The following is a 24,986-nucleotide window of genomic DNA, read 5'->3' on the forward strand; positions in this document are numbered from 1 at the left end:
GACACCCGACTAAACGCCGTGCTCAGGCCCAAGGAATACAAAGAGAGTGGTAATCCCTATGAGGTATCTGTTTCCCACAAGAAATACAATTATTCACTTTTTCTGACATCCGGATATAACTGAGGCAAGAAAAGACAAAAATATTCCCCAACGGGGTACTTAGCCCAACTTGGTCTTCGGTCTGAAACTCAGAATACGAAAATTTCAGGACGCCGAACGGCACTTGCAAACGCTGCTTCTGCTTCGGACCATGCGGCAAGAAAGACTGAGGATATGGCGTCGGTCATGCGCTTTAGTACCACGGCGTACTGATGTCAGATCTGAGCGACCATGACCGACGCCAGCCTAACACTTTGGTATTCGGGCCGACCGAGGACAGCGGACTACCCACAGGTTATGACTGCAGCAATGTGAGATGAAGAACATCTACCCAGGATGTTATCTGGGTTTGTAAAAGTGGTGTTTTGATTTTAATCATGGCTGCTTCAGTATGATCATGAGTTATGTTTGGGACAGTGTCACTGTCTGGGGGCAGTAAACTAGTGGCCATACATACCAATGTGCTGAAACTGTTTGTAAATTTGTTTGTAAAGATATTGGAAATACCTTGTGTCTCAGTGTATATATTATACTTTATGTTTCCAAAGTTACATCATGGAGGTCATCTCTAAATTTCCTTTGTTACAAGTTGAACCTTCATTTTAAAAATTCTTTAGATAATATGTTGAAATGTAGTTTTAAAATAAAAGCTCAACTCTACAGAGTTTGTCCAGAGACTTTTTTTTGTTTTTAATTGTTACACTGACAATTTCTCCCGGGCACATCCTATGGAGAAGCTTTCTGGAGTATAAAGACACAATGTTGCCTATTTAGGGTCATGCGGCCTGCAGCATCCCCTGCTGTCCCTCTCCGATATTCAGAAAGTAATCAAGACCTACATCAGTGTGTTCCCATTTAAGGAATAATTCATAACCTACCATGAGGTTATGTAAGCAAGCCATGCTTGTCAGGAATAAGCTTCTTGGGCAATGAGTACAGGAACTTTCCATGGGAATAACAGCAGCATGAAATGCAAAGTACATGAGCAGCTGAAAAGAACTGGGAACCACTGTAGTGAGCATGCCCCAAGCCCACAAGTGAGCCAGATGATGCATGTCTCCACCATGATTGTGAGGTCATGGCATTTAAGAGTCAAGTGAGAAGCATAGGAAGGATGTACCCCAGTATTTTACCACTATGGAGGACCCCTTCGAAATAAAATCTGCATCACTTTCCTATCCACTCAAAAATGGTGAAGTGACAGGGTTTAAGGACAAGGGTGGACATCTATAACTACATCTCTACACTGCTGCTTACAGGACAATCCAAACACTACAGGCATAACACAAGTTGCTCTATGGAAATGTAGACGTACACAGGGATCATTCATTTCTATAGAAAATGCAGAGATACAGCACTAAAAGTTGGACAGGTATGGTTATGAGGTTAAACCCAAGTTCTATAGGTATCACATTTGCATTGTCCCTGGAGCTACTGGGAATAAATAATGAGTACAAAACATGGTTTATGTAATTAACTGCTCATGTGTTGCTAAAGACAGGTGGCACGTTAGGGGCATACTGTGTCTTAGCCAAGTGTTACAACTTTCTTCTGCATACCACAAAGGAGACATACTGTTTACTTAAAAAATGAACTGTGTGCTGTATATGGGCTTTCTTACATCAGACTTGTGCTAGCTACCTTTCATAAGTATGGCTCTGACTGCTTTAAATCTTTTGACCATTTTATAGAAAGCAATAAAGTCACAGGAAGAAGCCTATATTAGGGTTTCCTAATCTGGTTATGTTAACCAAAAATTAGGTGCACCGGACAGCATGATGACCTGCAGATTCTACTACCACGTTCATTCTCTAACTCATGCTCCCCTCAAATTATGCTACACCACTAAACAACCAACATGGGTGACACTGCACTCCAGAGGAAAGAGTGGTTATACTTGAGTTGTGCCTCTTTATGTTACTTCTACAAGTTATCAAGGCTTAACATCAACAACAGCTACTAGACAGACATTATGCAGAGGTCAGTAGCTCCTACTTCCAGGTCAAACTGTGTAAATTCACTAAAGCAGTGACAAACAACAGTAGTGAACCCATCTGGTCAAAGTAATGTTCAGTTTCTAAAATTTTGTCACAGAATATAAGTTGCACATCCTATGTTCATCTGTGCCTAAATGTCTGGAACATATCAGTCTGACATGCTTGAAATGTACAATGATCAGGGATGTCATAGAACTATTGCAAAGAGAGCTGTTTTAGGTGTTTCCGTCGGATATGTCGTTGCAGGGCATGCTTTTCACTGAATCGCATGTGACACACATCACACTGGTGAGGACGCTCTCCTGTATGGACCCGCTGGTGGTGCAGCAATTCACCAGCATCCCGAAAGCTCTTTTGACAGATTTCACACTGGTAAGGCTTCTCCCCAGAGTGAGTATATTTGTGCCGCTCTAAGTGTGAAGTGCGTTTAAAAGACTTGCCACATTCTTTGCAGACATGCGGTTTCTGTTCAGAGTGGGTAATACTGTGTCTCTGTAAATATGAGAGATAACTGAATTTGCGCAAACACACAGGACAAGTATAATCATTCTTGGGCAAAGCAGACTTCAGTACAGTGTATACAGGGCTCGGCAAAGGATCAAGAAGCTTCTTTTTTGGTTTTGACTCTTCCATAAAAACAGTGTACGGCATCCCTCGACTATCGATTAAAAGGTATTTTCCAAACTGAACCCCCTCCCCACTCTCTGATTCCTGAGTGGAGTGAGCTGCAGGTCCAGAATCTTTTGATGCATCAGTGTTAGAACTGCATAGCTCTTCACTAGCTGTCTCTGAATGTCTGTTGTGAATAGTTTTTCTCATGATTACATCTTTTTCTTCTGTTTTCTGGTTTGGTGACAAGGGGCCAATCAATTTAGTATGATCAACCTTCTTACTGAGATCTATGGGCTCTGTATTGGAGGTCTCTATGGTTTCTTCTTTAAGAAAGTGTGATCTGTTGGTATAGGTCTTCATTAAACTCATACTAATCGTGGGGCTGGAGTCACAGTCTTGTCCCTTTAAAGCACGTGCCAGCCAATAAGAGGCCCTCTTCTGAGGGCTTGGAAGAACAAGAGGCTTGCCTTCTGAAATTCTTGTGCCCAAAATACTTGAAGGCAACCTTTTGGGTTCTCCATGCCAGTCAGTCGGTTTCAGAACAGCTGCAACTCCTGAACTCTTCAGATGCATTGCTAACTCACTTTTACTACTTACTGAATCTACAGCATGGTTTTTCAAAGCCTGCACATTGGCCTTGGGTATGAAACGTTGGTTCAAAAAGGAAGTGCATGACCCATTCAAAACAGACTCTGCCTTAGATTGAAACTCATCCTTTATGGTCCTAGAGACATTACTTTGTGACATGCCAGGGATGGTTTTCCAGGCTTGCAGCTGATCTTTCTGAAAAGTCAAACCCTGCATGAGTGGCATGTCAGTTGAGCAACGGCTACTAAAGGCATTGGCTTTGCCTAAACTAGGTTGTCTATTACTCAGATAATCCTTCAGAATAGTGCTGTCATCTTGTTCCTGACTCTGTGAGCGGTGGATCTTGTTGTATTTGTTTTCTAGCAGGGAATACAGTTGTCTTCCACAGGCCATGCCAATCCCCTTTGGTAGCTGGGTCATTCAGACAGCAGATGCATTCACTGAAATACTAAAATGGTGTCTCGCTCCACTCAGTCTTTTATATTGACTTTTTTTTCCTTGAAGTTGTTGAGATCATGTAGGTTCCTCCATCCTCACAAGTTTAGGCCATCAGCAGTCATATAACACAGCACAGGTCTTCTCTTCAACACTCTGTAAGGCAGAAAAAGACCAATGAGTCTCAATTAATATAAATTATACCACAAAATCCTTCTAAACTCCAAGCATTAATTCTCATTGCTACAGATAATGCCCCCACATTTATCCTTTCCCTGTAGCACCTTCACATGAAATCCTGCTAATATGCTTATCGATGCAATGACTTAAAAGAAATGACCAAAAGTATGGATGAAACAAAAGATTAAAAATATAATGCATCGCACTGTACACCTTTTGGCAGCTTTGCTAAGTCAACAATAAATGCTTTACTTAACCACAGGTGTGCTAAAAGAGTCATCATGTTGCAAAATCTGAATTACCTTATTATAGTTATAAAACTGATAATTATTTTAAGAAAAGAAAGAGATTAAGTCATATTACACAATACATAATAATTTTGATTTTTAATAAATTAAAAAAAAACTTCAGTAAAAGATTTCTATCATATCTTACAAATGATACATTTCATATTCAGCTTAGATATAGTTTTTACTCCCAAAATATACTTATTTACACAGATCAGCTTACATGATTTTTCTCATGTGCTATGCCTTTGTTTTGCTTTCTTTACTTTATGAACATTGCATTTACTTTTGCTTTTGCAGTCCAATATGTGGCTGTGCGACTCAGCACTTTTGCAGTCCCAAGATGTGGCTGTGTGACTCAGCACTTTTGCAGTCCAAGATGTGGCTGTGTGACTCAGCAAGGTATTTCACAGGTCTGTAGGCAAGTACTAGGCTAGCTACCCCTTGTGGGCCATTTAAAGCCTAGCCAATTTCCCTTTTGTCATACCTCTTAACTGTCCAGATTTTCCCAGAATGCACAGATTTTTGCCTCATATTTTTGGTCTGTCCCTTGTAAAATTTTCACTGAGGACTGCAGTCACAAAATAATGACATAAATTTGAGTTTCAGATTTCATATCCTTCAGAAAATGCATGCTAACAAAAAAACTGTTATTATAGCAACTTTCTAAGTTTCTAAGACCAGTATTTAAAATCTGTTCCTGTTTTTGGTCCCCCCCCCCACCATTACTTTAGGCTTTGCCCAGATTTATTGCACTAAGAGGTTGAGAGGTATGTTTTTGGTGCTTGAATTAACCTACCCCATTTGGTGTTAGATTACCATTATCCATCTCATGGTTGATAATTATATATTACTCTAAGTAAAAATAAGTGGGGTCATGCCTTAGTTATTTTGGGGGGACCCATGTATGGGATAAAGCATTTAAAAGAGCTGCTTCTGTCCATTAGTAATACAGTGGGCAGTCCTTAGGTAAATTTACACATCCATGGATCCAAGTTGCGCTTGAACATAGATAGGGATGAGCTTTGTTTTATGTAGATACAGAGTCTGCTCCAGAGCAGTGGTATCCTCTGTGAGACATTTGTGTCCCTCCAAACTATTCTGTTGATGTTGCCGATGAGGTTTTGATCCCTGGACCAAGTATTTCTGATGCCGTTTGACTTGCTGATGTGCAGTATGTCCATCAGTAATGGATCGAAGGATGCATGGTATGTCAGACACAGCTCACCTCTTAGCATTGTGTAGGATGCTGAGTATAGTGACAGGGCTTTGAGTTGGTCCATATAGGACACATTGTTTAAGCCTTATATCCTTTTAGTAAGGTATCTCTGTAGGTATTCCAGTAGTTGCATGTGTCTAGAGAGATACACACCAAAGGAGAGACTATACTCAATGAATGGCCTAATGATGGCTGAATAAAAAAGGCCTTGCAAGGCTACAGTGCCATCCACACCTTTAGACCACAAAAATAATGTGTAAAAACCAAAGGAGGCGGCGTTTCAATCTATATTATAGAAAAATTCACCTCACATCTAGTTAAACTGGACAACTCCATGGAGTTACTCCAGGTCCAGGTTACAGCGGGTAAGACCCCCATTCAAGTCAGAGCCAGTTATAGATCTCCCTCCATGGCTCGCAATGCCCATGAAGCCTACTTGACAAAACTGGAGACAATCCAAATTTTATAGAACACACTAGCTATGGGGAATTTCAATTATCCCACCATCAACTATGAAACCTACAGTAGCCATAACTCGCCACCGCAAACGTTCCTTGACTTTGTTAATTCAAATGCCCTAGAATAAATTGACAATATCCCGACAAGGGGACAAACATTCTGGACCTGGTCCTCACCAACATGTCAAACAGATGCACTGCTGCAACTGTCCAACCCTCATTAGTTAAAACTGACCACAAATCAGTCACCTTTGAGCTGGCACTCACACCAAAACTCGCAAAGGGTGAAATCAGACTAAAAAACTTCACCAAGGCAAACTATAGCCTCCTAAGTGAAGGCATAAATGCATTCCAAACCCCACCCCACGCTGGAAGTGGTAACTGCACCATAGGTTACACTAAAGCCCTGTATTATCACTTCTATAAGTGTATAAACTCTGCCATACCAGAAAGAATCAAAGCCAGAGCCCCAAGTAAAAACAAACTGCCGCGGTGGACATCCAACATCAGGAAACTACAATAAACACAAAAACGTTGCTTTCCAAGAAAACAAAGGCAAGGCCCCAACAATGAAAAAGCACCCTACTCAGCCTCAATAGGCAAATAAGACAATTTGTCAAATCCTCCAAGGACTCCTCTGAGAGAAACTTAACAAGTACAGCCAAGGATAACCATAACCAAGATGCTCTCCTCCAAAAAAAGGAAGCCAATCTGGTGGTCCCCTGCCATAAACAAACTTTACAACAAAAGGAAGAAAACTGTTGCAGAAAAGAGGAAAATCCTAGGATACAAAAAACTCCCTTACTGGCCTCAGTAAGAAGCTGAGATCCCTCATAAAATCATCCAAAGCTAGTTATGAAAATAAAATTGCCAAAGATTCCAAAGACAACCACAAGACATTCTATAACTATGTCAAGAATATAAATGGCAATGCTCAGATCTGCTCTGAGCTACAACAGAATGGCATTAAATATACTGATCCCAAGGAAATTACCAATATCCTGGGAGATTAATTCAGTGCCAACTTCACCCCCCTCTCACCCTCTTAAAGGCCCATCTCAATACCGAAAGATTGCCAAATTCCGGTAATAATGGCCACACACCTAAAAAATGCACTCTCCAGAGTTAAGAATACAGCATCCATGGGACCAGATGACATCTCAGGTTGTGTACTGTATGAACTACAAAATGAATTGGCACCTCACCTAAATGTTATGTTTAATCACAGCCTCACCTCAGACTTCATGCCCACTGAGTGGCGCACAGCTACAGTTATCCCACTCCACAAGGGGGGATCCACCTTGGATCCCGGGAACCACCACCCCATCAGTCTGACAAGCCTCATCTGCAAGGCCATGGAATGTATATCATGGAACTTGAGACATCGGCAACCTTCAAACACTGGACCCCACCCAGTTTGGGTTCGTGAAGGGCCGATCTTGTCTCCTGAACCTGACTGACTTCTTCGAATCAGTTTCCAGAGTCATGGACGAGGGTAAGGTGGTTCCCACAGCATATCTGGACCTCGCCAAGGCCTTTGACACCATCCCCCACTCTAGAATCATAGATAGACTTGCTAAGCTGGGCATTAATCCCTAAGTCACTCGATGGGCTGCCAACTGGTTTACTGACACACACTGTAAGAGTAGCCGACTCCAAATCCAGCTCCAGACAAGTGACAAGTGGAGTACCTCAGGGTTCAGTCCTGGGACAGCTCGTTTTATTTATTTATTTATTTATTTATTTATTGCAGTTGGTTTACCAGGATAGTCCATTGGGCCACAAGGAACCCGTTTTCAATAGAGTCCTGGGGAGAAAAGCTCCAAAAAAACATTTTACATTCTTACAAACATATATTCACACATACATTTAAAGTTTAACAATAGGTAAAAAAGAAAGAAAGCAAAAAAATGTAACAGCTAAATACAATGTGCAGAAAGTACATAATAATAATATTTATTATGTGATAGGCATCTGCTTTAGGTCTGTGATTCTTTTAATGAAGTATTTTTGCGGCCTTTCCAGTTGCAGTACAGGCCAACACTAAGGGACTCTGGCTAAAAAAGTTCGCAGATGACTGCAAACTGGGAGTTATTATTGAATCCCCAAATGATGTGGATACTCTACAAAAGGGCCTTACAGAAACAGATGCTTGGTGCCAGAGCCATGGGCTCAAGCTCAATGCCAAGAAATGTATAGTTATCCCCTTTGGGAAAAAACAGGTACCAGTGAATTACCACATAGGTGGCAGTGCACTAAACACCGAAAGTGTGATAAGAGACTTAGGGACACAGGTGGAAAGTGGTCTCATCTTAGATAACCACATCGCCACAACAGTCAGGAAATCATTCTATGTCACACTCCTCATCACTAAAGGCTTTTCATCCATGAAAAAAGGAGGTTATTGTCTCACTGTACTCATCCCTCATTACATCCATTATAGAATACAACGCCCCTTTTGGTATGTACCTCACAAGACATCTGCAACAACTGGAAAGGCCGCAAAAATACTTCATTAAAAGAATCACAGACCTAAAGCAGATGCCCTACACTTACCGCCTTAAAAAACTCCAGCTATACTCTATCGCATATCGTCTACTCAGAGGCAATCTCTGCTTAACATACAAGGCCATGTTAAACCCAGAGCTGCTGGACATGCTACACTTAAAGAAATCCCAATCCTTCAGAGCCACATGCTCCAGGGATCTAAACCTTGTCATCACAATAAACAAAACATGCTGAAGGGATAGGTTCCTGACCCAGAGACTCCCCAGACACTGGAATAGTCTTCCCATACATGTCAAGCAGAGCGCCTCTTTGGCCCTCTTCAAAAGGAACCTTGACGATTGGAGAGAAATTCACCCCGGGGATTATGTCTGTCACCCTGCTAGACAGGGGTCCAGGGAAGTAAATAGTGTGGGAAGAAATAGTCAGGGAATTGTTATGGCTAGGCTTGTATAGGCCCTAGGGCCGATAGCCTAGTACCAACCTATGAACCTATAAGTCCTTTTACAGCTATGTACATAACCTAAAGGGTAGGACCCAAGCATGTGCAGAACTAGTGGCCAACAGCATCACACACACTGACCCCACAGAGATAGCAAACCTGCTAGTGGATAGGTTTGGTGAAAATTTCACTCCATTATCCCCTCCTAACTTACAACAAACTTTCCCTCAAACTTCCCCCCACCTTACAAATCTGAAGAGCAGGTCCTCATAATCTTGTCCAAGGCAAAAAACACAGCCTCTATGTGACCAGACGGCATCCCAGGCTGTCTTCTAAACAGGTTAAAACAGGAACTAGCGTCACTACTAAGTACCTTTTTCAATCATAGTCTAACCACCTGCTTTGCTCCTGCAGAATAAAGAACAGCAACAGTTATTCTCCTCCACAAAGGTGGCCTAGAAACAGATCTGGGGAATTACAGACCCATAAACCTGACCAGCCTCATCTGTAAGGCCATGGAACATATCATTATGGATCTCATAAATAAAGACATAGGTGACCTCCAAACTCTGGATCCTACCTGATTCAGCTTTGTGAAGGGCAGATCCTGCCTGTTAAATCTAGCAGATTTCTTTGAAAATGTGACCAAGGGCATTGATGAGGTCAAATCTGTGCACACAGCATACCTCGACCTGGCAAAGGCTTTTGACGGAATCCCACATTCAGGCATTGCCAATAAACTTAGCAAACTGAATATAAACCCCTTTGTTGTAAGATGGTTTGCCAACTGGCTCACAAACCGGAGACACACTATCAAAGTGGGTGACAACATCAACCAGCAGACCTGTTACCAGCGGGGTGCCACAGGGGTCAATGCTTGGTCCCCACCTGTTTAGTATATACTTCTCAGAGGTTCAGGTCAAAGCTAAGGGGTTGTGGCTGACCAAGTTTGTAGACAACTGCAAACTAGGTGCAATCATTGAACCCCCAAATGATGTCAGTATATTCCAAGAGGGTCTCACGCAGACCAATGACTGCTGTATTAGTCGTGATCTCAAACTGAATGCAAAGAAATGCATCATCATTCCCTTTGGCACAAACATTATCCCCTCACACTCTCAAATCAACAACAATACCCTAATTACCCATGAACTGGTAAGGGACCTGGGATCACAAGTTGACTAAGACCTTAACATCGACCACCATGTGTCTGCTGTACTAAAGAAAGCTTTCTATGTAGCACACGTGATTAGTAAAGGCATCGCTTCGAGAGCAAAAGAAGTTATAACCCCCCATACTCAGCACTTATCCGGCCCATAATTGAGTATAATGCCCCATTTAGCATGTACCATACTAAGCACCCACAGCAACTAGAGAGACCTTAGAGGTTTCTAACAAAGAAGATCAATGGTTCCGGCATGTGTCTTATACAGAACGACTACAGTCCCTGCCACTATACTCCATATCATATAGACTTCTTAGGGGAGACTTATGCCTGGCCTACAGAGCTATCCAAGACCCAAACCTAATGAACTTGCTGCATATCTGTATATCAAATGGGACTAGGGCTACCCATTCCAGAGACCTAAACGTGGCCTGCGACTTAAACAGGACATGCTGGAGGGACAGATTTATTTCCTAACAACTGCTGCATCTTTTGAACAGGTTACCAATTCATGTGAAACAGAGCACCTCTATGCCACTGTTCAAGAGGAAACTGGACGAGTGGATAGGGAACGGTAAATTCTTACTGGGGACAGAACCGACAACCCTCCTGGACATTGGCAGTCATCACTAAATGCAATAATCTCCTATAATAATGATATCTCTAGAACTAAACATAATTAATCCCTTTGTTTATAAGCTGTGCAGTATTATGACAGTGGACATGTGTTGGTCGAAAATTAGTTCACTGTCCACAACAACTGGATGAACTCTTAGGGGTATATAGTTAATGTGATAGTTCCTCAGGATAGATGACTTCATAAAGCATACAATAATGTATTTTTTGGCACTTAGTTTTAGTCTATGATTCTGGCACCGGTTATTTGTTTTGGGAAAATCATCCTGAAGGATGGCTAAGTCATTTGGGGATTTAATGACTGCTTTTAGCTTGCAGTCATCTGCTAACTTAGTCAGATAGAACCCCTTAGTATTGGCTTTTATGTAAGAAAAATAGATGTCAAATAAGAAAAGTCCCAGCACTGATCTCTTGGGGACTCTACTGGTAACTGATCTCTTTATAGAGGTAGCTTCCCCTATTTTCATCTCCTGTGTCCTGTCTGTGACACAGTTACTAATCCAGTTGGTGACACAGGAGTTTATTTAGCTTTACCACTATGCCTGAGAAGCGATTCTGCGTCAAACGTTTTGGCCCAGTTGAGGTAACAGGTAGGTATTGTTTTACCTTCATACATTGCTTTGGTTGCATTTTCAAAAAAAACGTCAACCAGAGTGAGTAAGAATGACCTGCCCTTGACGAATCCAAATGGAGATGGATCCAGTGTTTGGAGCTTCCCTATGTCCTTATTCATTAGCTCCATGATAAGTGCTTCCATGTCTTTGCACATGAGGCTGGTCAGACATATGGGTCTCTAATTTCCTCAGTCTGTGAAACATCCTCCCTTATACAGAAGAATGATTGTAGCTGTTCGCAATTCACTTATTTCAAAACCTGTACGAAGGATGAGGTTGAACAGTGTTGTTAGGGACATGGCTAAATCATGCTTCATGCTATACAAGAAGTATCTAGGAATATTGATGGGACCCATCGATGAAGTACTTTTAGTTTTTGATACCACTTTTGGACTTGGTCTTTTGTAATAGCTGGAGGTGAGTCATTTTCAAGTATATCTTGTGAGACAGACAGAGAGAAGGGAGGGGCAAAGTATGATCTGAATTTATCAGCTAGTAGGTTCACTATCTTGAGCCAAGCATCAGTGTAGGTAACATCATTCACAATCAGTAAAGCAGATTGGTATGTTGTGCTTCTGAGATTACAAACATAATTTAAAAAGGCATTATGATTTTTTGTCTTGGGTGGCTATTTTAGCCTCAAACTTGCACTTTGTTGATTTCCATAAGCTCCTGAGTCATTTGTTTATTTCAATGACGAGTGCTCTATCATTCTGGGAATTACTCTGCGGTGGTGGTGCTGCAGTAGCATTGTCGCCTCACAGTAAGACGTTATCCTGTTCGATTCTCAGCTAAAGCATCTTCTGTGTGGAGACATGCGTGAATGGGTGTACCTTTATTGAAGGTTGTATGTCAGGGCTGGCAACTCGATACATAAAAATCTTCTGCCAATCATCAGCGGACTGGAGTTCCGCTGCGGCAACCCCTAACCGGGAAAAGCCGAAAGATACAACAACAACAACAACAACTTTTGGACACAATAGTGCAAAGCTTGTTGATATTATGGTTCCACCATAGGGGGTTGAGGTTGTTTTTGCCCTGTGCTTGTTCCTGCTGGATGCATCAATGCATCTGTATATATTCTGGTATGGTGTTGTGGTGCACAATTCTACATAGTCAGCTGAGTTAACTGGGTTTGGTGGGGATCTGAAGCTTGCCAACAAATCATTTAGGAGTAGGTAGTTTGTCTTAGAGAAATTTCTAATGGTACTTTGGGTGGAGGGCATCTCTGGTTTCAATTTTATTTAGAAGGCGATGGCATTATAGTCAGACCTAACAAGTGACAAAGATACTGAAGGAATGGTCCAAGATGCAATCATATTACTCAAGACAAGATCCAAGATGTTATTCCTCCTTGTGTGTACTCTAATTGTTCCAGGATATTTATATTGACAAAATATAGAAATGTCTGTGCTTGTGCACTAGTGGTGGTGTAGGTTTCCCAGTCTATAGTTAGATGGTTTAAATCACTGTTTTTCAACTGCCAGTCCATAGACTGGCTCCAGTCTGGCAGAAATTTCCTGCTGGTCCGTGAAACGGGAGACATTTTTTAATTAAAAAAAAGTTTTTTTTTTTCTTTAAGAAGAACACCCTTTGCATCCAGTCGCACAACACTTGTCGTGTCCCTGTGACTGGCAGTTTACGCCTTCATCTTCCGTAGATGCAGAATTTGAATGCCAGAAGATGTCTGAAATGTGGACCACGAAAAGACAAGTGAGAGGTAGGTATGTATGTACATGTTTGTTTAAGTGGTAGGTAGACAGGTGTGTAGGTGTGTGTGTATATCTATAAAGTGTATGTGTGTGTGTGTGTGTGTGTCTTTATTTAAGTGGTGGGTAGATATTTGTGTGTGTATGTAAGTAGATGGGTAAGTGTGTATGTGGGGGAGTGTAAGAAGTAGGTAGTTAAGGATGTGTGTGTGTGTGTGTGTGTGTGTGTGTGTGTGTGTGTGTGTGTGTGTGTGTGTGTGTGTGTGTGTGTGTGTGTGTGTAAAAGAGGAGTGTTTAACTGTCCAGATTTTTGCCTCATATTTTTGGTCTGTTCCTCATAAAATGTGTGGTTTTCTAGCAAATCAATGAGGACTGAGTTAATTAAATAATGGCATACATTTGAGTTTCAGACTTAATATCCTTCAGGAAATGCATGCTAACACAAATCCTGTTATTCTAGTAACTTTCTAAGTTTATAAGAGCAACATTTAAAATCTGTCCCTATTTTTGGGCCTTTGTCCCCCCATTATTTTATGCTTTATCCAGATTTATTGAGTTAAGAGGCTGAGAGGAATGGTGTATGTGTCTGTTTAAAAAGATGGAGGGAGGTGTTTCTCAACTGTCCAGATTTTTGCAGAATTTCAAGATTTTTGCTTCATACTTTTAGTCTGTTTCTCATAAAATGTGTGGGTTTTGGGGGGGGTTTGTGGCAAATCCGTGAGGACAGAATTCACGAAATCATGACAGACATTTGAGTTTCAGACTTCATATCCTTCAGAAAATTAATGATAACACAATACCTTTTACTCTGGCAATTTTATAAGTTTGTGAGAGCGATATTTAACGTTTGTCCCAATTTTTGGGGCTTTGCCCAGGTTTTTGTGCTAAAAGGTTGAGAGATATGGACTGTGTATGTGTGTGTGCTTGTGTGCACAAGAGGTAGCTAAGTAGCATACCTCTCAACTGTCCAGATTTTTGCAGAATATCCAGATATTTGCCCCATATTTTTGGTCCGTCTCTCATAAAAAGGACTGAAGTTTCTGACTTCATATCCTGGCAATGATTTATCAGCATGTCTCACTTAGTATTCTCGATTTCTATGGTCAAATGGTTTCTTATAAATCATGTTTTCTATCTCTGCGTTAGCAGTCTCCAAAATAATTGTCCTTTTTTCACTGGTTCCCAGGTGCAAAAAGGTTGAAAACCAATAGCTTAGATCATCTAGGAAAATGGTTTTGGGTTTAATACTGAGTGATTCCAGTTCCTGCAAATAGGTGTTATGACTTTCTTGGGTCACAGAAGGAGTGCTATATCTAGCTAATATATCAACCTGGACCTTTATGATGATTACTTAAACATAAAGAAGCTCTAGTAAATCATGCTGCTTAATCAGCCTTGATGTGTCTCTCATGGATGAAGACTGAGACACCGCCACATTTCTACCCCTCCTGTGCAGTAGCTGACCTAAACTAAATGTGTGGAAGGCATTATAGCCCTGCACAGTTGGAGTGCTCTCTGCTGCTTTAAACCATTTCTCAGTCACTATCCAACAGGTTAAAATGGTTTGTAAGAAGTGAGGTTTCTCATTCCTTCAACTTACACTCAGTACCCTAACTAATTTGTAGCCCTCTAACCTAGTGTAACTCACTCCCCTAAAATTCTAATCAATGTTTTTATCTCATTGCCTTCCACCCCACTTTAAACTACACAGTGGCTAGCATAACCATTGCTTGCTAATCACACCTTCACCTGGAAATCCATGATCCCTGTGTTTTGGTTAGTGCAAAATCTGGAATTCTGTTCTTTCTGGTATAGACCTACATCAGATGGTTGAACTTCTCATGGTTCAGAAAGTCAGTGAACTTCCATTCCCTCTCTACCATGGAAGTGAAACCTTCTCAATCTGTTTTTTTGGCTTTTGACACGTTCTGATTCTGTCACAAGTATAAATCTCTTTTACCTACCCAATTACTTTATTCTCACTTTCAGTCCCTCACCCTCCACTTTTATTTAGTTATTTATTTGCATTTTGTTTACTGGGAAAGTCCACTGGGCCATATAGAACCTATTTTCAATGGAGGCCTGGGGAGAAAAGCTCCACAGTACATGAATTTAACAGTTTGAATTACAAATAATAATATGTACTAAATACACAGTAAAAACCATAAGAGAAATGTAGAGTAAAAACCATAAGAGGAATGCAGAGTAGTAAAATCTGAGCAACAATCAGTATAAAATAAAGATTTATAATGTGTAATTTCTATAATCTCTTTTTACAGTACTATTTTCTCACCACATGAATTAAGATCAGTAAGTAGCAGCATGGCATACATATTCTAGGGTGGCCTGGTGCAGGTACACTTCCAGCTCGAGGGTAGGTGGTTGTCAAGGGAAGTTTTGAAAGAGGTAGGATTTTCAGTTGCTCTAATTGATACAGAAAGGGCATTCCAGTTTTTGGCTATTGATCATGAATAAAGAAGCTGGGCAGATGGGAGGTTAAGTTTGTGAACCTGCAACCATGCTTACAATTATCAAGGGTATCAGAACTTGTCAGAGATTTGAGATGCGTGGCTTGGCTTAAAAAGGCCCTTGTGGTCGTTAGCCTAGTAAATATCTATAATCCTATGAACCTATGATCTCTCTCTTTTCATGTGTCTAGGGCTCGATATACTACTGATGCATCAGCACTCCCATCCGCACTTTCTCTTCCTTAACAGTGGAGCACCTCCTCCAGATTCTGATCCTGCCCACTTCACACACCCCTTCATGTGGGGGTGGTTCCTCCTCCTCTCTGATCTCAGATTACATAAAAGGACTAGTGCAAAAGTGTGATCTGTGGATGACTCTTTTCATTATATAGTCACATACCTTTATGTGTTAAAAAATAACTTAAAAGAAGAGCGTGAAAAGAAAGAACAGGAAGAGAGAATGAAGGAAGAGGAAGGGGCGGAGTCGTGGATAGTCTGAATATGGATACAGAAAAGGGATGGTAAAGAAAGACTGATAAGGATTATGGAAGGACTGAGTCTGATCATGTAGGAAGAGAAGCATGTGAAACTAGTTATGATTACACAGTAGACACAGAGAGAACAGAGATGTTAGCTATCAGAATCACTCAAGTCCGTAATACTGCTTCAAGTGGCACAAGGTGAAACTTGACAGAATGATTAAAGGATGGCTTAGTTGGCATCTGATCAACCAAAAGGAAATTTAAAAGCTCCTAGGAAGGATGAGTTTGTAAACGTTGAGACTTGAGGTATATGAACCAGGTCTGCATTCAAGAATGAAAGACGCTGTAGAAAACACTGATACTGCTGTAAATCCAAGCACTGAACACGTGATACAGAGAATGAGATTGTGCATGGAACACTTAATGGAACCATTTAAAACTGTCAGTTAAACTGCCACATGGCAATGTGGAGGAGAGTTCTGCAATGGAGACAAGTGGAAAAAAATCCCTTTTAAAATATTTAAGTTGCACCCCACCACCACAAACAGACCTGGGAAATAAATCATACCAGCAATACAAAATGAGCATGGACAATTACTGAGTCATATTTGTACTTGCCTTGGAGTGACCTGAGTGCTTGTGCTATGTGGGCGGATCCTAGCCCCATTAGGCTGCTCACCGTGACCCTCTCCTTGTTCAGCCTAGTGAGCGAGATGTCAGTGTGCCTGACGATAGAGTCACCTATTACAAGTGTATCAGGTGTGTTGTTTAGTCTTAAGGGCTGTGACTGTTCGGCACACTGGCTTTGTGAGATATGTGTTGCACGTGTTTTGTTTTGGGGTAGCGGCTGCTTGGGTGTCTGCTTTGGAGGTCTCTGCTGTTTTGGCAGATCTTTATTTAGAGCCTCCGAGTATGTTTTTGTGTCATTATGTGTTTGGTTTGCTGTCGTGGTAGGTCTATGTGAGACTGGAATTGTAGTGAGTGTGGTTTCCTTCTCCTCCTGACTGGTTATGCCAGTACTGAGTTGAGAGAGCTTAGCCTCCAGTTTGGCTATATGGTTGCATCTCTCACATGTGTTGGAATTTGTTGGGAGGAGGAGAGGGTTGTCTGTGTACATGAGGCAGTTGTAACATTGCCTCAAGATTCCCAGATTCACCAGCTGGACCGGAGAGGAGATTGACAACTCAACTTTGGACATGCTAGAATAATATTGGGAATTCCTTAATAATTGAAAACCAGGGCCAGTGGGGAGTGAGGGTGTAGTGCTTTTAATTTTTAGTACAGACTTATATAATTGCTTTAGTGAGCAAGTGCCAGGTAACTTAAGTGCAATGTGTTACAGGTAACTTAAATGCAAAAACGACAAACAGTAACTTTCTTTCAAGTGAAACAAGGAAATAAGTACAGTAAGCAATGCAGATATCACTATGTGATCCACAGAAGCGCTGAGAAGCCACGTATTAGGTGGAATTAGCGTTCCAGGGAAATAACAAGCAAACAAACAACAAGCATATAAACAAAGCTAGATTCAGCAGGCCTGGATCTAGTCTATGCTACAGCAAACAAGGTGTACCAATTTCAGTAAGATACAGTTCAAATATTCAGGCACTATAAACCTTTAACCAGAAATTCCCAGCTCAGAAGGGCAGAGTCCAGCCTCTTCTCCCACAAGAGTGCAGACCACAAACCTTCTTAATGTAAAATAACTGGCCTGAAGCCCAAGTGCTTAAACCAGAACTAATACACTTTAAGAATAACAGACACTGGGCTCTCAATCAGCAGTTCCCAACTTAGAAGGATGAAATCTACCTGTCCTGCCACCAGAGTGCATGCCACAAACCTTCCTAATGTATAACAACTGGTCTAAAGCCCAAGTGCTTAATCCAAAAGACTTAGAATGATAGCTACACTTTAATCAAGTTACTACCAAGCAGTAATAAATACAATTGAATACTTTAGAGAATGCCTGGATTAGTACTCAAGTTACACAAACAAAGCTAGATCCAGCAGGCCCGAATCCAGTCTATGCCACAGCAAACAAGGCGCACCAACTTCAGTAAGAAGCAGTTCAAATATGCATGCACTATAAGCCTTTAACCAGAAATTCCCAGCTCAAAAGGGCAGAGTCCAGCCTCTCCTCCCACAAGAGTGCAGACCACGAACCCTCTTAATGTAAAATAACTGGCCTGAAAGCCCAAGTGCTTAAACCAGAATTAATACACTTTTAGAATAACAGACACTGAGCCCTCAATCAGCAGTTCCCAACTTAGAAGGATGTAAGCTAACTGTTCTGCCACCACAGTGCAGACCACAAACCCTCTCAGTGCAAAACAACTGGTCCGAAGCCCAAGTGTTTAAACCAAAAGGCTTAGAATGAGTTACACCAAGCAGTAATAAATACAATTGAGTACTTTTAAGATGATGCAAAAGTAAAAAAAAGTAGGTAGAAACACAAGTACAGTAAAAGCAGATGAAATTTTTTTTTCTGAATAAGTGCTGAGATCAAAGAAACAGATTTGAGTGCTGAAACTAGAAAACTGGCTAGTTATAAGAAAAAAAAAAAACTAAGCTAGAAGGCTTCCCTCCAACACAGAAGGGCTTGGGGGCTCAGAAGCCTACAAATAGTCTATACCACTTAACAGGAAAGGCAGGAAACAAGCTTAAATTTTTTTTTTCTGTTTCCCAGATGATCTCTTTGTACACAGTAGGAGTGCCTGAAATCAGAATATGATCTCACTGCACTCAGTTGAGTGAGCAAATGAGATGGGCCCAGAAGGAGTATCCAAACACAAATTTACAAAAGGGGCGAGCAGTTGCAAGGCCACTAAGATTAACACCAAAACAAAAACAGGCAGATAAAGGTACTTAAATTCTCTTATACGTCCAGTTGAATACAGCAAGTCCTTAGCCGGCCAAAGCTGAGGTTTTTAAGCAGAAAATATTTCACACTGTACCACTTAAATAGGCAAGGACAGGAAATCAAAGAATGTGACTACCCCCACACCTGTAATTACTAGCAAATAACAAAATTCAGCAAACACTGACTAACTTCCAGTTCAGTTACTATTCCTTCCACACAGTTAAAATCAATTTAAATACTGTATTTTTTGAAAAAAGAGCAGATAAAGGTACTTAAATTCTCTTATACGTCCAGTTGAATACAGCAAGTCCTTAGCCGGCCAAAGCTGAGGTTTTTAAGCAGAAAATATTTCACACTGTACCACTTAAATAGGCAAGGACAGGAAATCAAAGAATGTGACTACCCCCACACCTGTAATTACTAGCAAATAACAAAGTTCAGCAAACACTGACTAACTTCCAGTTCAGTTAATATTCCTTCCACACAGTTAAAATCAATTTAAATACTGTACTTTTTGGGGAAAAAAAGAGCAGATAAAGGTACGTAAATTCTCTTATACGTCCAGTTGAATACAGCAAGTCCTTAGCCGGCCAAAGCTGATATGTATGTACATGTTTGTTTAAGTGGTAGGTAGACAGGTGTGTAGGTGTGTGTGTATCTATAAAGTGTATGTGTGTGTGTGTGTCTTTGTTTAAGTGGTGGGTAGATATTTGTGTGTGTATGTAAGTAGATGGGTAAGTGTGTATGTGGGGGGGTGTAAGAAGTAGGTAGTTAAGGATATGTGTGTGTGTGTGTGTGTGTGTGTGTGTGTGTGTGTGTGTGTGTGTGTGTGTGTAAAAAGAGGGAGTGTTTCGCAACTGTCCAGATTTTTGCCTCATATTTTTTGGTCTGTTCCTCATAAAATGTGTGGTTTTCTAGCAAATCAATGAGGACTGAATTAATTAAATAATGGCATACATTTGAGTTTCAGACTTAATATCCTTCAGGAAATGCATGCTAACACAAATCCTGTTATTCTAGTAACTTTCTAAGTTTATAAGAGCAACATTTAAAATCTGTCCCTATTTTTGGGCCTTTGTCCCCCCATTATTTTATGCTTTATCCAGATTTATTGAGTTAAGAGGCTGAGAAGAATGGTGTGTGTGTCTGTGTAAAAAGATGGAGGCAGGTGTTTCTCAACTGTCCAGATTTTCACAGAATTTCAAGATTTTTGCTTCATACTTTTAGTCTGTTTCTCATAAAATGTGTGGGTTTTTGGGGGGTTTTGTGGAAAATCCGTGAGGACAGAATTCACTAAATCATGACAGACGTTTGAGTTTCAGACTTCATATCCTTCAGAAAATTCATGATAACAAAATACCTTTTACTCTGGCAATTTTATAAGTTTGTGAGAGCGATATTTAAAGTTTGTCCCAATTTTTGGGGCTTTGTCCCTCCATTATTTTTGGCTTTGCCCAGGTTTTTTGTGCTAAAAGGTTGAGAGGTATGGACTGTGTATGTGTGTGTGCTTGTGTGCACAAGAGGTAGCTAGGTAGCATATCTCTCAACTGTCCAGATTTTTGCAGAATATCCAGATATTTGCCCCATATTTTTGGTCTGTCTCTCATAAAAATGACTGAAGTTTCTGACTTCATATCCTGGCAATGATTTAGCAGCATGTCTCACTTAGTATTTTCGATTTCTATGGTCAACTCGTTTCTTATAAATAATGTTTTCTATCTCTGCGTTAGCAGTCTCCAAAATAATTGTCCTATTTTTCACTGGTTCCCAGGTGCAAAAAGGTTGAAAACCAATAGCTTAGATCATCTAGGAAAATGGTTTTGGGTCTAATACTGAGTGATTCCAGTTCCTGCAAATAGGTGCTATGACTTTCTTGGGTCACAGAAGGAGTGCTATATCTAGCTAATATATCAAACTGGACCTTTATGATGATTACTTAAACATAAAGAAGCTCTAGTAAATCATGCTGCTTAATCAGCCTTGATGTGAGTCTCTCATGGATGAAGACTGAGACACCGCCACATTTCTACCCCTCCTGTGCAGTAGCTGACCTAAACTAAATGTGTGGAAGGCATTATAGCCCTGCACAGTTGGAGTGCACTCTGCTGCTTTAAACCATTTCTCAGTCACTATCCAACAGGTTAAAATGGTTTGTAGGAAGTGAGGTTTCTCATTCCTTCAACTTACACTCAGTACCCTAACTAATTTGTAGCCCTCTGACCTAGTGTAACTCACTCCCCTAAAATTCTAATCAATGTTTTTATCTCATTGCCTTCCACCCCACTTTAAACTACACAGTGGCTAGCATAACCATTACTTGCTAATCACACCTTCACCTGGACATCCATGATCCCTGTGTTTTGAAACGTTACTGTGCTATCTTCTCACGCAAAAATGAGGAAACACAGTACGTGACGACCACAGTAAACATTTATTAAATACAACCAAAAAATAGCAAAATGCAAACAGGAAGCAAGAGTTTAGCGCTTTCACCTATCCATAGTAGGCTTCTTCAGAACTGCTTCATTAAAAATAAACGCCATTTTAAATAAACTTTTAGGCGGGAAACTGGGCTAACATAACAACTGTTATTTAAAGTGCTAGTGTACTATTTAATGAATTAAACTACTTTAAAATGTCCAAAGCCAATGTTGTGTTGAAACCACACGAAACTCCACATAACTTCTGTTTAAACATGCCCATCATATCATCTCCAACCCCCCTCTACAACATTAGTTCAATACTAATAGTTAATAATAATGGAATAAAATTGAATATAATGTTTAACATATGTAAAACAAAATGCGTTGACTAGACATATCTCAACTAATAAATATGTTCATGAGAACTGACTACAATAGACTCGTATTGCACATTTTGAAAGTAAATTGATTCAATATAAACTAAATTATATAATAAAAAATATATTATAAAAAATATATTATAAAAAATGATAATAACAGTGATTGTGAATAGTGTTAAATTTACAGATCAATTAAGGGAATGAGTGTGCAAATTGGATGTGTAATGTCAACTCTTTTAATATTAATTAATATTAATATTATGTCATAAAAATACATAAATATATATATCACTACTGTGTTACTGAATGACAATTTTCATTTATTAATATATATTATAAATATAAAAATTCAATATTAATAAAAATTGTAAACAATTATGTAAAAAGTATTTGTTGAAAATGTTGTTTACAAATAAATACTATAAATATTAAAAATTAAATATTTTACCTATATATTGTTAAAAAACATTCTTAAATAAATTGGATAAACTGTATAGTTTTTAAAAATGAATACTAAGGTGATTATGTTATGGTACTAGAACTAAAAAATGTAACAATTGAATATGAATAAATGAATATATAAATAGTGTTACATATAAGTTCATTAATTCAACAAGGGTTTAATAGCAATAGTGTCATTCAATCCTGGTGACGAGGCGGCATCTGTGTATAATTGCCACCATATTTCTTTGTAATTTAATACATCTTTAATATTACCTCCTCTAGGATCGAATTTAATCTGTTCTATGATGGCAAGGATGGCAAGGATGGATAGGTGAAAGCGCTAAACTCTTGCTTCCTGTTTGCATTTTGCTATTTTTTGGTTGTATTTAATAAATGTTTACTGTGGTCGTCATGTACTGTGTTTCCTCATTTTTGCGTGAGAAGATAGCACAGTAACGTTTCATTTCAGTTGGTTTTCCTCGCAACATTGTGTTCTATCCCTGTGTTTTGGTTAGTGCGAAATCTGGAATTCTGTTCTTTCTGGTATAGACCTACATCAGATGGTTGAATTTCTCATGGTTCAGAAAGTCAGTGAACTTCCATTCCCTCTCTACCATGGAAGTGAAACCTTCTCAATCTGTTTTTTTTTTTTGGCTGTTGACACATTCTGATCCTGTCACAAGTATAAATCTCTTTTACCTACCCAATTAATTTATTCTCACTTTCAGTCCCTCACCCTCCACTTTTATTTAGTTATTTATTTGCATTTTGTTTACTGGGAAAGTCCACTGGGCCATATAGAACCTATTTTCAGTGGAGGCCTGGGGAGAAAAGCTCCACAGTACATGAATTTAACAGTTTGAATTACAAATAATAATATGTACTAAATACACAGTAAAAACCATAACAGAAATGTAGAGTAAAAACCATAACAGGAATGTAGAGTAGTAAAATCTGAGCAATCAATCAGTATAAAATAAAGATTTATAATGTGTAATTTCTATAATCTCTTTTTACGGTAGTATTTTCTCACCACATGAATTAAGATCAGTAAGTAGCAGCATGGCATACATATTCTAGGGTGGCCTTGTGCAGGTACACTTCCAGCTCGAGGGTAGGTGGTTGTCAAGGGAAGTTTTGAAAGAGGTAGGATTTTCAGTTGTTCTAATTGATACAGAGAGGGCATTCCAGTTTTTGGCTATTGATCATGAAGAAAGAAGCTGGGCAGATGGGAGGTTAAGTTTGTGAACCTGCAATCATGCTTACAATTATCAAGGGTATCAGTACTTGTCAGAGATTTGAGATGTGTGGCTAGGCTTAAAAAGGCCCTTGTGGTCATTAGCCTAGTAAATACCTATAATCCTATGAACCTATGATCTCTGTCTTTTCATGTGTCTAGGGCTCGATATACTACTGATGCATCAGCACTCCCATCCCCACTTTCTCTTCCTTAACAGTGGAGCACCTCCTCCAGATTCTGATCCTGCCCACTTCACACACCCCTTCATGTGGGGGTGGTCCTCCTCCTCTCTGATCTCAGATTACATAAAAGAACTAGTGCAAAAGTGTGATCTGAGAATGACTCTTTTCATTATATAGTCACATACCTTTATGTGTTAAAAAATAACTTAAAAGAAGAGAGTGAAAAGAAAGAACAGGAAGAGAGAATGAAGGAAGAGGAAGGGGTGGAGTTGTGGATAGTCTGAATATGGATACAGAAAAGGGATGGTAAAGAAAGACTGATAAGGATTATGGAAGGACTGAGTCTAATCATGTAGGAAGAGAAGCATGTGAAACTAGTTATGATTACACAGTAGACACGGAGAGAACAGAGATGTTAGCTATCAGTATCACTCAGGTCCGTAATACTGGTTCAAGTGGCACAAGGTGAAACAGAATGACTAAAGGATTGCTTAGTTGGCATCTGATCAACCAAAAGGAAATTTAAAAGCTCCTCAGGAAGGATGAGTTTGTAAACATTGAGACTTGAGGTATATGAACCAGGTCTGCATTCAAGAATGAAAGACGCTGTAGAAAACACTGATACTACTGTAAATCCAAGCACTGAGCACGTGATACAGAGAATGAGGTTGTGCATGGAACACTTAACGGAACCGTTTAAATCTGTCAGTTAAACTGCCACATGGCAATGTGGAGGAGAGTTCTGCAATGGAGACAAGTGGAAAAAAATCCCTTTTAAAATATTTAAGTTGCACCCCACCACCACAAACAGACCTGGGAAATAAATCATACCAGCAATACAAAATGAAATGAAACTTTTTATCAATTCAGCCATTTTTTTTTTTTTGCTTATACAATTATCCATTATCTGTCTTTTAATAAGCACATCCACACTCTCCAAAACCAAGCCATAGCTATAACATATACCTAGAAGCCTGCAACTATCCTTTAGATGTAAGACCTTTACCAAAACTCCAACATCCACTCTCATATACCCTTCCAGCACAAAAAGAGTCAATATTAACCTTGGCCTCAAAACCTTTTTCAAGAGTCTGAATAAATTTGAAAATTCAACATTCTCTTCAACCATTAAACTAAATATAGCAATGTCAACTTAAGACACTCATTTAACTTCCCCTGAACTAGTCCATACATTTGGTCTGAACCACAATTAATGCAAAAGAACTACAATCAACAACTACTACAACACCGGGCTCAAAGGATATCCCTGCTCGACATCTCCAGAAGATATTGTTCTTTACAAAATCTCCATTCATCCCCTTGAAAATCCTAGCAAGAACTTACCTTATTGGTGTTACGTACTTATTCATCCTGGGACACCTGACAATTTTTAACTGACTCAATATAAAGAAATAGTTAATTCAGCCAATACCTCTTACTGATCCAAACCAATTAGCCAACCTTTCATATAGCCCTTTCCCAACTACCCCCCAATCAATTTCAATAAAAATAAATTTGTCTGACTCAATAACCCTACAAACCACATATCCTACATTGCCTG

The 24,986-nt window shown here is 39.8% G+C and overlaps 1 protein-coding gene across 3 annotated transcripts in view; it reads right to left on the reverse strand.

The window, feature by feature from the left end:
* Positions 1 to 404: 404 nt before the first annotated feature.
* The window catches only part of LOC122809379 (zinc finger protein 774-like), a 117,279-nt gene continuing 92,697 nt past the window's right edge, over positions 405 to 24,986 (reverse strand). For all 3 annotated transcript variants that reach the window (XM_044080854.1, XM_044080835.1, XM_044080845.1), the window contains one exon: positions 405 to 3,887. In XM_044080854.1, the coding sequence (XP_043936789.1) occupies positions 2,292 to 3,716 (1,425 nt within the window). In that variant the 5' untranslated portion in view covers positions 3,717 to 3,887 and the 3' untranslated portion in view covers positions 405 to 2,291. The remainder of the gene's footprint in view (positions 3,888 to 24,986) is intronic.

Source organism: Protopterus annectens, chromosome 1.part1 (genome assembly GCF_019279795.1).
Source record: "Protopterus annectens isolate FY-2018-M chromosome 1.part1, PAN1.0, whole genome shotgun sequence".
NCBI lineage: Eukaryota > Metazoa > Chordata > Ceratodontiformes > Protopteridae > Protopterus > Protopterus annectens.